Source organism: Macaca nemestrina, chromosome 18 (assembly GCF_043159975.1).
Source record: "Macaca nemestrina isolate mMacNem1 chromosome 18, mMacNem.hap1, whole genome shotgun sequence".
Classification (NCBI taxonomy): domain Eukaryota; kingdom Metazoa; phylum Chordata; class Mammalia; order Primates; family Cercopithecidae; genus Macaca; species Macaca nemestrina.
This window is the reverse complement of record NC_092142.1, coordinates 65,786,896-65,799,419: the sequence shown is the minus strand read 5'-3', so window position 1 is coordinate 65,799,419 and position 12,524 is coordinate 65,786,896. Positions and strand designations below refer to the sequence as shown.

The window sequence follows — 12,524 nt, the reverse complement described above, 5'->3', positions numbered from 1 at the left end:
ACCGCCGGGCGCGGTGGCTCAAGCCTGTAATCCCAGCACTTTGGGAGGCCGAGGCGGGTGGATCACGAGGTCAGGAGATGGTGACTATCCTGGCTAACATGGTGAAACCCCGTCTCTATTAAAAATACAAAAAACTAGCCGGGCGTGGTGGCGGGCGCCTGTAGTCTCAGCTACTTGGGAGGCTGAGGCGGGAGAATGGTGTGAACCCGGGAGGCGGAGCTTGCAGTGAGCCGAGATCACGCCACTGCACTCCAGCCTGGGAGACACAGTGAGACTCCGTCTCAAAAAAAAAAAAAAAAGAACATACCAACCAAAGTTTATAAAGGGGAATTTATATCTGCTTTCATGAGCCAAGGCCTTTTAGCTCTCAGTTTCTTCTTACATTTGAAAAGCAGAGTAGGCCCTGCACAGTGGCTCATGCCTGTAATCCCAGCACTTTGGGAGGCCAAGGCAGGCAGATCGCTTGAGTCCAGGAGTTCAAGACCAGCCTGGGCAACATGGAGAAACTCTGTCTCTATTTAAAAAAAAAAAAAAAAAAAAAGAAAGAAAAAATTATCTGGCCTGGTGGCACACGCCTGCCAGCTACTTGGGAAGCTGAGGTAGAAGGATCATCTGAGCTCAGGAAGTGCTCAGGTTGAGGCTACAGTGAGCTGTGTTTGCACCACTGCCCTCCACCCTGGCTCATATAGTAAGACCCTGTCTCAAAAAAAAGTCAGAGTGTATAATTTGGACATGACAACTAGGGTATATTCAGCATATACAAACCCATGTGGAAGAGAGCAGCAGTATAGATAATTCACTATTTTATGCCATGTGCACAAATTTAGTTTGCAGGAATTAAATTTGTGGACTAAGGGTTATTTATTGTTAAATCGTAAGTACATTTATTTATTTTTAAATGTCTGGGCTGGGCGCAGTGGCTCACGCCTGTAATCCCAGCACTTTCAGAGGCCTAGGCAGGCGGATCATGAGGTCAGGAGTTCGAGACCAGCCGGGCCAACATGGTGAAACCCCATCTCTACTAAAAATACAAAAAAAATTAGCCAGGCATGGTGGCGCACACCTGTAGCCCCAGCTACACGGGAGGCTGAGGCAGAAGAATTACTTGAACCCCGGAGGCAGAGGTTGCAGCAAGCCGAGATCATGCCACTGCACTCCAGCCTAGGCGACAGAACAAAACTCCGTCTCAAAAAAAAAAAAAAAGTTTGAGTTTCTGTTATGTGCCGGGCAGTGTGCTAGGCATCAGGGACATCAGGGATACAGTGATAAAAAAACAGTCTGTGTATTCACAGAGCTTAGTTTAACTAGAGAAATAGACAGTAACTCAAAAAATGAGATTATGTGTTATTATAAATTGACATAAGAAGTATAAGGGGATAGACCACAGGTCTTTAATAGCCTATAACAAAGAAATCTGGTCTAGACGTGGAGCAGAAAAGGCTTTGGGAGGAAGTGATTCTTGAGCTGAGAACTGAATGTCTAGGGTTAATTAGGTGAAAAGAAAGGAATTTGTTATCAGCGAGCATCTCAGGCATAAGCAACAGTGAGGCACAAAGGCCCTGTGATAGGAGGGAACCTGGTGCACTTAAGGAATTGATGGCCAGTGTAGCTTGAGCTCAGAGGGCAGTGGCCATGATAAGAATTTTGATCTTTGTGGAAGAAAAACTGCAGACACAGTATGTTAAAAAAAAAAAAAAAAAAGATTATAGGAAGGAATCAATTTATGAACATTGTTTTTTTAAAAAACTACTTTATTTTTGAGACAAAGTCTCAGTTTGTCACCGGGGCTAGAGTGCAGTGGTGCAATCTCTGTTCACTGCAGCCTCTGCCTCCTGGGTTTGAGGGAGTCTTGTGCCTCACCCTCCGGAGTATCTGGTATCTGGTATTACAGGTGCGTGCCACGATGCCTGGCTAATTTTTTTTTTTTTTTTTAGAAGAGGCGGAGTTTCACCATATTGGCCAGGCTGGCCTTGAGTTCCTGACCTCAAGTGATCCTCCCGCCTCGGCGTCCCAAAGTGCTAGGATTACAAGTGTGAGCCACTGTGCCCGGCCTAAAAAGCTAACTACTTTAAAACCAGTATGCATGTACCTGAGAGCGTTTATGTGCCTGGCATAACATATTTGCATGTTTTTTCTCCTGTAACTCTGAAGAGTAAAGTCTAATTTATGACTGTTCTCTTCCACTTACTTTTCAGTACTAATTAAGCTGTTAAGATAGTCTGGATGGAAAAATTTAGAGAAAGGAGAGGGTGGGGTGTGAGGTTGTCGTTACATATAAAGTGTTTAAATAACCTTTCATTCATTGTGTTTTTTCCATATTACAAAGCTGAGAAATTATCTCTAAGTCTAGGAGAATATCCTTTTGATGAAAATGAAACACAGCAATTAAAGGACATAAATGGGAAAGAGAAGAATCTTGAAGAGCACTGGAGGAAAGCAAAGGAAATTCTACACAGAATAGAGCAGCTTGAAAGAGAAGGAAATGAGGTTGGATTCTTTGTTTTAAAGAATATATAGAACTTTTTTCACATTTTTAAAATGTCTTTTTTTCTCCATACTACAGTGACATATACATTTAAAAAAATTTTTTTTTGAGACAGAGTCTTGCTCTGTTGCCCAGGCTGGAGTGCAGTGACGCGATCTTGGCTCACTGCAACCTCCGCCTCCCAAGTTCAAGTGATTCTCATGCCTCAGCCTTTCAAGTAGATGTGCGCCACCACACTCGGCTAATTTCTTTGTATTTTTAGTAGAGACAGGGTTTCCTCATGTTGGCCAGGCTGGTCTTGAACTCCTGACCTCAAGTGATCTGCCTGCCTTAGTCTCCCAAAATGTTGGGAATACAGGTGTGAGCCACCATGCCCAGCTGATATTTTTTAACAATAGAGATTGGAGGGGTGAAAAATTTTTTCTTCCCAAGTTGTTTTTTAAAGGTTTAAATAGAAAACTCCATAGTAATACTTGAAGAATCATGCTTTGACATAAAACAAAAAAAAGATTTTTAAAAAGTAGAAATGATGACTGAAAAGACAGGAAACATGGAATATTGAGCCAAGAGATCTAACATCTGAATAATTGGGGTTCAAGAAAAGAGAAAAGTAGTAATAATCTAATAACCTCTTTCCTCTCTATATAAATATATTTATGTATGCATGCTTTATGTCTTTGTATATGCATATATTTAAAAAAATAAAAACGTAGTGTCCAAGTTAGTATAATATAGTGATTTTATTATTTTAATTGTCTGAGTAGTATTCACTGTTGCAGATGTGCCATAATTGATTTAACCAGTCCTTTATTGATGGACATGTAAGTTATATTTAAATTTTTACCATTGCAAACAACTCTAAATACCTGCTACACATGTACCTGTGTGTGTGTGTGTATGTGTGTGTGTGTGTGTGTGTGTGTGTATTCTGTAACAGCTTTAATGATATATAATTCACAAACCTTACAGTTCACCCATTTAAAGTACAGTCAACCCTTGGTATCTATGGGGGATTGGTTCCAGGACCTCCCACAGATCCCCAAATTCATGGATGCTGGAAACTTTAGGGGAAGTTTAGGCAAGTTATTTAATCTCTTTGTGCTTTAGTTTCATCATTGATAAATGGAGAAAATAATAGTACCTCTCAGATACCTAGATAGACATAGTTTTTATTATGAAAGATAAGATACTGTCAAATTGTTTCGCCACAGAAGTTATATCAACTTACACTCCCACTAGTAATGTTTAAGAGTACATATTTCGCCACAGCCTTTTGATCTTTGTCAGTGTAATAGATGAAGAAAAATATCTCAGTGTAGCTTTAATATTTATTTATCTCAAGTGGGATGGGACATTTTTTCTTGTGTTTAAGAGCTATTTATATTTCCTTTCCTATAAACTGTCTGTTCATCTTCTTTGCCTGCTTTTCTGTGCTATCGTTGATCTTTTTCATATTTCATTGTAGTAACTTTTTATAAATGTTATTTTTAAAAATTATCCTTCAGCTTGGGCAACATGGCAAAACCCTGTGTCTACAAAAAATACAAATTAGCCAGGTATGATGGTGTATGCCTGTGGTCCCAGCTACTCAGGAGACTGAGGTGGGAGGATTGCTTCAGCCCAGGAAGTCGAGGCTGCAGTGAGCTGTGATCATTGCCACTGCACTCCAGCCTGGGTAACAGAGCAAGACCCTGTCAAAAAAAAAAAATATCTATCTATCTATCTATCTATCTATCTATCTATCTATCTATCTATCTATCTATCTATCTCCTGTTGCTTAAGATATGCTTTACACATATTATTTCTGGGTGTTTTGATTGTCATTTGGTTTTGCTTCTGGTTCTTTATTCCTGAGATCCCTGCCCAGAGTAACGTTTTTGATCTCTAGCAGAATTAAAAAAAAAAAATTTTATGTGGTTGAGTATAATAGTTTTCTTTTATTATTTAATTTTGGGTAATACTTTGAAAGGTCTTATACCCCTTGAGAATATTAAAATATAATGGTTTCTTTTAGAACATATATGACTTTGTTTTTGTATTTAAATATATTTGTTTCATTTTGACTTTATCTTTGTATAAGCTGTAAGATATTCAACTTATTTTTTCACCAGATGGCTACTCAATTGTCCCAATATCATTTAATGAATAAACTCCCTTTTCTTCCTAATGTAAACTGTCTTTTATCATATATGTTCTATTGGTAATCATAAACTTTTTCTTCATTCTTCATTATTTAAATGGAGTATAAATTGGGTTATAAAGGGAATGCATTATATTGAAATTATTTCTTGTCATTTTTACACTATAGGAAGAAATACAAAGAGAAAACTGTCAGGATAATCAGGATAATATTTCATCTATGAACATGAGTATTCAGAATACATGGAAACATCTCCATGCAGATCATATTGGTCGAGCTACCAAAGCAGAAGATGAGGATAAAAGCCATTCTAGACGGTTTCAGAGTTATAAGTCCCATGGAGTCATGTCTAAAGCATGTACAAATGATGACCAAATGAAGACACCATTGAAGAGTGCAAATCCAGTCCATGCTTGTTATAGGGAGAGTGAGCAAAATAAGTCTTTATATAAAGCCAAGTCAAGCTGCAATCAAAACTTACATGAAGAAACTACTTTTGAAAAGAATTTTATTTCTCAATCAAGGTATAGTTTAATAATTATGTGTAACTTTTATTTATTCAGCGAGTATTTATTGTGTACTACAGTATGCCACACTGTTAAATACCGGGCATATAGAAATGACATGATGAAACACGGTCTTGGGAAGAGCGTAAAGTAGGAAGTGTTGGGAAAGGGGTTTGGATGGGGAGGTATGGGCCAGTTCATCTAGAGCCCTGCAATGTCATACTCTGGATTTTGGGGTTTAACTCACAGGGTATAGGGAGTGACTGAGGATTTTAAATTAAGTGGCGTAACATAGTTGAATTTTAGAAAGGGTACTCAGAAAATAAAACCTAAACGGAAACCCTTTACTTGAAGTAACAATGCATGCATTGATAATCTATCAGCAGTATAGCAAAAACTAGTTTTTAAATTTAATGTGATAAAGGGAATAGGATGTGAATAAAATTTGGTTTGGGTTTGCCCTTTTGTTTGTTCCCTGCACTTTGTCTCTAGAACATAGTCTTTTTCCCTTGCAGTTAGTTTGTGGGGCTAGACCCGGGATTGTAGCTTTTCTTAAACCCTTTACTGGGTTGTGCTCTTCTGATGGTTACAGTACTTAGGAAAAATGAAGAGGATGCTGCTACATTTTGGACAGGTTGAAGGGTAAACTAAGTTCCAAGAAGAAGGGTTACATCAATACCACCCCTTTTATCTGTTTCAAGACCATTCTTGATGTTAATTTTAACTTGATTTCTCAGGTATGGGAATTGGGAAGCAGTAAGATATGGTCCTGGGCCAGCCTTCTTGACCTCCATCCTAAGCTTTCCACACCCATAGCCTTCTTTCTTCTATAGGGTTAGCCATATTTCCTTTTTTTTTTTTTTTTAAAGAGAGAGAGAGAGTTTCGCTCTTGTTGCCCAGGCTGGAGTGCAATGGCGCGATCTCAGCTCACTGTAACCTCCGCCTCTCAGGTTCAGGTGATTCTCCTGCCTCAGCCTCCTGAGTAACTGGGATTACAGGCATATGCCACCACGCCCGGCTAATTTTTTGTATTTTTAGTAGAGATGGGGTTTCTCCATGTTGGTCAGTCTGTTCTCGAACTCCTGACCTCAAGATCTGCCCGCCTCAGCCTCTCAAAATGCTGGGATTACAGGTGTGAGCCACTGCACGCGGCTAGGGTTAGCCATATTTCTACCTCAGCCAAGTTATTAATATTTTCATCTCTTTGAAATGCTTTTTTCCTCCTACAAATATATGTACATAGACAGATAGCTGTAATTATAAAGCTACTGCTATGCCTGCTACCTGATCTACAGTTCTTGCCTTTTTCTGTACTATTATCATTGTGACAGTATAATCAAAACTTGTATTTATTCATCAAGGACTACAGGGTTCAAACACACAAATGTTTTGGGGGTTAGGAAGGATTTTTAAATTCAGGTCTTTAAATGATTATTGTTAGTACTTTGCCATCCTGCACCCATGTTCATTTTTGCTCCCACTGATTTTGTTATCTCCTTTTTGCCTTCATCTCTCCTACTTCCTTCTTTTTATAATCTTTTTCTTCCAAGTTTCATCTGGCATCAATACTATTGCCCTCTGGAGTCTTATTTGACTCTAGCTCTAGAAACAAGGCTTTAATTGTTGCAGGCCCTACTTTGGCAGAATTTGGTAGATTTTGGTCGATCATGATTCCAGGTTGCTTTTGCCCATAAAACTCTGAAAATCACAACACTGCTTACAGAAACATTGGTCCACACACCAAAGAGTATGTTTACTTTTAGTAATCTGGTGTTTATTTTCTTTTAGTGACCATGTTTTTAAACACCCAGTTCACATTGCCAAAAATATAAAGCAGCAGTTACCAGTAACAGGTATGATTAAAAATGTTTCTTTGGTTTTTCAATAAAACAGATATTTAGGTAACCATATAGCTAAAAATGTACATTGGCTGCGCGCAGTGGCTCACGCCTGTAATCCCAGCACTTTGGGAGGCCTAGGTGGGCGGATCACCTGAGGTCAGGAGTTCAAGACCAGTTTGGCCAGCATGGTGAAACCCCCATCTCTACTAAAAATACAAAAATTAACCAGGCGTGGTGGTGGGCACCTGTAATCCCAGATACTCAGGAGGCTGAGGCAGGAAAATTGCTTGAACCCAGGAGGCAGGGGTTGCAGTGAGGTGAGATCACACCACTGCACTCCAGCCTGGGCGACAGAGTGAGACTCCATCTCAAAAAAAAAAAAGTCCATTGGTATATTGGCCCTCTAAAGTATAAGCCATACCTTTGACTCTTTCTGTTGTAAATCCCTTCTATTAAGATCCAGAATCTTTCTGTTTATTCACCAGCATGACTAGAGGCATAGTACTAGGTTAAGGTTTATGAAAAGCTTGATATTTAATAAATCCTTAAAATATCTGATTCTTTTCATTAATCCAAAAATCCTTCATTTTGCAATTTTTTTCCAGATCCATTTACATTATGTTCAGATATAATAAATAAAGAAGTAGTCAGTTTTCTAGCAACTCCCAGTTGTTCCAAAATGTTGACGTATAGGTGCTCAGGTAAGTATTTTTTTAATTGCAGTTGTTTCACAGTAAAAGCCTTTTATGATATTATTAACTACAATTTTTTTTTTTTTTTTTTTTTTTTGATACGGAGTCTCACTCTGTCACCCAGGCTGGAGTGCAGTGGCAAGATCTTGGTTCACTGCACTCTCCATCTCCCAGGTTCAAGCAATTCTCATGCCTCAGCCTCCCAAGTAGCTGGGATTATAGGTGCTCGCCACCACACCTGGCTAATTTTTTTTTGTTTTTTTGTTTTCGTAGAGACAGGGTTTCACCATGTTGATCAAGCTGATCTTGAACTCCTGACCTCAAATGATCTGCCTGCCTCAGCTTCTCGAAGTGCTGGGATTACAGACATGAGCCACTGCGCTTATTGTAATTAAGTAGAATTTATAATAATTCTACGCATATGATTTACTTTGTTCCCTTTGGAGAAATAATATTGTGGAGTATCAAAGCATTCAAATTAATATCTTCTATCTGGGCCAGGTGAGGCAGCTGTAATCTCAACACTTCGGAAGGCCAAGGCTGGAGGATTTCTTGAGGCCAGGAGTTCAAAACCAGCATGGTCAACACAGCGAGACCTTGTCTCTGTAATTAAAACAAAACAAAACAAAACAAAACAAAACACCTTTTATCAGCATCAGGCTGAGCTTCCAATATTTGTATGTATGAATCAACACAGTTAGTACCTTTTTATTACTTTATTACCTTTTTGTCATAATACCATCTATAAATTTAACCTTACTGAGTAAACATTTTTTAATGTTTTCAGAGAACCAGTTATTACTAGGTATGCATTCTGGATTATCCTGTAAACATAGGCATTAAGTTTTAAAAATACCTATTTTTATATTTATAATATGTAAATGTTTCTAGTGTTTCATGTCCATTATTTATTTTTTCTGCAGGGCTCTTGTAAATGTTCCACAATACTTATTCCATCCCTTCTCCTCCTCCTTCCCACCCCGGTATTTCCTCTTTGTTCATCTTGCTGTTGTACTCTGCTCTAGGGACGAAATTGAGGTTCTCTGTATTGGGCTCAGAACATCATTATTCTTCCCTTTTGGATGAAGAGGTTATCTCTATTCCTCTAAAACTGATGTGTAGCCATAAGCTGAATCCCATATCTTTTTTTCCTCCACATTTTAATACTAATTGCAAAATCTTTCTCTTTACTCCCATTCTATTCATTAACTCCTTTTGTTCCACCTTAAACTATGCTCGTTTCTCCTCATCTCAAAAAAATACCCAATAGAGCCGGGCGCAGTGGCTCACGCCTGTAATCCCAGCACTTTGGGAGGCCAAGGCGGGCGGATCACAAGGTCAGGAGATCGAGACCACGGTGAAACCCCGTCTCTACTAAAAAATACAAAAAATTAGCCGGGCGCTGTAGCGGGCGCCTGTAGTCCCAGGAGGCTGAGGCAGGAGAATGGCGTGAACCTGGGAGGCGGAGCTTGCAGTGAGCCAAGATCGCGCCACTGCACTCCAGCCTGGGGGACAGAGCGAGACTCCGTCTCAACAACAACAACAAAAACAAAACAAAAAAAAAACACCCAATAGTTTGTTTGATTTGCTATCCTTTCAAGTATTCATTCACTCCTCCCAACAGATGCACGTATCCCATTAGAAAGTAAATGTATTAGGCCGGGTGCGGTGGCTCATGCCTGTAATCCTAGCACTTTGGGAGGCTGAGGCGGGTGGATTACCTGAGCTCAGGAGTTCAAGACCAGCCTCGTCAACACAGTGAAACCCTGTCTCTACTAAAATTCAAAAAATTAGCTAGGCATGGCAGCATGCGCCAGTAATCCCAGCTACTTGGGAGGCTGAGACAGGAGAATTGCTTGAACCTGGGAGGTGGAGGTTGCAGTGAGCTGAGATCATGCCATTGCACTCCAGCCTTGGCAACAGAGCAAGACTCTGTCTCCAAAAAAAAAAAAAAAAGAAAATGTATTTAATAAGAATAAAGTACAAATATTTCTTTCAATTTAATTGTATTATTTTTTAAAAGGCTACTAAGTTGTTAGAACATAAATACTTATTAAGTTGTTTTGGATCTGACAGAATCATTAGGCATTTCTTTTGGCTTATAGGTGCCATGAACCTAGAAAGTTTGGGAATCTCTGGTCAAAAGTATTCTAGGTGGCAGAGTGGATGTTCTGTAACTGCTAACCCCCTTTCATCTCTTAGTTTGTATGAGATGGTTCTTTCCTGGTTACCATTCATTCATTCCACAAACATTATGGAGTGCTTAGTCCTTGGCTGGCACTGGAATCTAAGATGAATAGAACTCAGTCTTCACCTTTATCTTTCTCTTCCTGCCAGATTTCCACATGTATTCTCCTCAAGACCTAGTCTATAGCACTTATTCAGTTCTTTCACTACATTTACTTTTGTAGCATCATCTATCATTTTATTGATGGTTTTCAAATATGTATCTTGACTTTTGGCTTCTAACCTGGGCCTTATTCTTTTATTTCCAGTAGTTCTCAGCACATACCCACTTGAATATCTTCTTGTTACTTTAAGCTTAATGTATCCTAAACACAACATCCACAGCATCTTTCTTCCTTTTAAATTGGCCTCCCCACTCACTGCATTTCTGTCAGTGTTGCCACTATTTGTCTGGTCTCCCAGACTTTAAGCCTTGAATCATCCATGACTGTTCTCTCTCATTCCATCCGTTATTTCTAGTCTATCAAATTTTGTTCTTTTTTGCCACATAGGCCCTTTTCGTTTCATGCCTAAATTATCACAGCAATTTTATCTAGCAGTCTTTGTCTTAAGCATCTCCAACTCCCAACTATAATATGCATATCACTGTTAACTTATCTTCTTAATATGTGCTTTATCGTGTCATCATGCTAAACAACCCTCAGTGCTTCTCTGTAACCCATTGAATCAAGCTCTCTGCCTGGCTTTCAAAGTTGTATAGAATTTTGTCCTGCTTCCACTTGTAAAAATTTACTGTACATTTACTCTGAATCTGCTAGAAATGTGCTATGGTTATTTCACACTTTGCCATTTATTCAAGTACTGAATTTCTTGAGAGTTATCCTAAACTGTTTCCCTTATCCCAACAGCTCATTATTCATCAAACCCTGCTAATTTTACATCAGAAATCTCTTCATTCTCCCTGCAAATGCCTTGTTTCAAAATCCCTTCATTTATTTTCTGGACTACTAAAGTAACCTCTCAACTGATCCTCTTGCGTTCAGGTGCCCTTTCTACAAGACAAATGAAATTGTGTCATCTTCCTCCTTTTATTTCTATGTTCCTCCCTGTTGCCTTGAAGAGAGTTAAAATTCCTTAACATGGTTTTCAAGATTCTTCTTGGTCTGGTTACCTGCAACCCTCCCCAGCCCCACCTTTTCTCCTGTACTTCTCTGTACTCTAGCCATATTAGAGTGTCCATGATTCTCTGAGCACTATGCCTTTTCACACTTCAGTGGTTTTGCACATCTTTATTGTACTGAAATGTCTTCATCTCAGCCAACTATCTGCGTGGCCAACTTCTAGTCCTTTAGGAATGGGCCACTAATACAATTAGGTGACAAACTGATGGAGAATTTTATAATGGACAGACATGGCTGACATTACCTGAACCTACCAATCTATCTATTTTTTTTTTTTTTTGAGACAGAGTCTCGCTTAGTCGCCCAGGCTGGAGTGCAATGGCGCGATCTTGGCTCACTGCAAGCTCCGCCTCCCGGGTTCACGCCATTCTCCTGCCTCAGCCTCCCGAGTAGCTGGGACTACAGGCGCCCGCTGCCTCGCCCGGCTAATTTTTTGCATTTTTAGTAGAGACGGGGTTTCACCGTGTTAGCCAGCATGGTCTCGATCTCCTGACCTCGTGATCCGCCCGCCTCGGCCTCCCCAAGTGCTGGGATTACAGGCGTAAGCCACCGCGCCCGGCCCAATCTATCTATTTTTAAAAAATGTTTTTCCAACTTTTATTTTAAGTTCAGGGATACATGTGCAGGATGTGCAGGTTTGTCACATAGGTAAACATGTGCCATGGTGGTTTCCTGCTGATCTTTCTTAATATTTAAGAAAAGAGGAAGTTTGTCTAACCCTATTGGCTCAAGAGGCTGCCCAATTACAATTTTTTTTTTTTTTAAAAAGAGAGAGACAGACAATATGTATCTCTTAATATGATACAGTAAGAAACATACAATACTACCTGCATGGAATTCTAGTAAAAATACTTGAACCTGAATCTGACCAATCATTTAGATTTAATTACTAGTTTATAGGACACACAACATTTTAAAGGACACGACTAGGACGCAATCAGCAAAACTTAGCCTTTGAGAAACTGTAGTACAAATGACCTGGTATCTTCATTTGACAAGGAAGACAGGGGAACTGATAGATTAAAAGCCCCTTGACATATGTTAACCGAATGTAAGTCAGGCACAGTGGTGCGTGTGTCTGTAGTTCCAGCTACGTGGGAGGCTGAGGTGGGAGGATTGCTTGAGCCCAGGAGTTCAAGTCCAGCCTGAGCAACATAGTGAGACCCTGTCTCAAAAAAAAAAAAAAAAAAAGTAATGGTGGACCTTATTTGGATCATGATTCCAACAACTAACTTTCAAAAGAAATTTTTGAATTGATGAGGAAAATTGAACACTAGATATTAGGTTATATTAAGCATGATTTTTTAGGTGTCATAATAGTTTTATGTGTTTACAAAAAAGAGTCCTGGCCGGGCATGGTGATGGCTCATACCTATAGCCCAGCACTTTGGGAGGCTGAGGCAGGTGGATCACTTGAGCCCAGGAATTCGAGAACAGCCTGGGCAACATAGTGAAACCCATCTCTAAAAAAAATACAAAAATTAGCTGAGTG

General features: G+C 39.5%; 1 protein-coding gene across 13 annotated transcripts in view; it reads left to right on the top strand.

Moving 5' to 3' along the window:
• LOC105491557 (telomere repeat binding bouquet formation protein 1) overlaps positions 1-12,524 on the top strand; it is a 51,271-nt gene that overhangs the window by 31,049 nt on the left and 7,698 nt on the right. For 11 of the 13 annotated variants that reach the window (XM_071084692.1, XM_071084701.1, XM_071084695.1 and 8 more), the window contains 4 exons: positions 2,327-2,487; positions 4,794-5,149; positions 6,920-6,984; positions 7,578-7,673. In XM_071084692.1, the coding sequence (XP_070940793.1) occupies positions 2,327-2,487; positions 4,794-5,149; positions 6,920-6,984; positions 7,578-7,673 (678 nt within the window). Of the gene's footprint in view, positions 1-2,326; positions 2,488-4,793; positions 5,150-6,919; positions 6,985-7,577; positions 7,674-8,165; positions 8,948-12,524 lie in introns of those variants that run through there. The other 2 variants (XM_071084703.1, XM_071084697.1) reach the window with 2 other exon arrangements.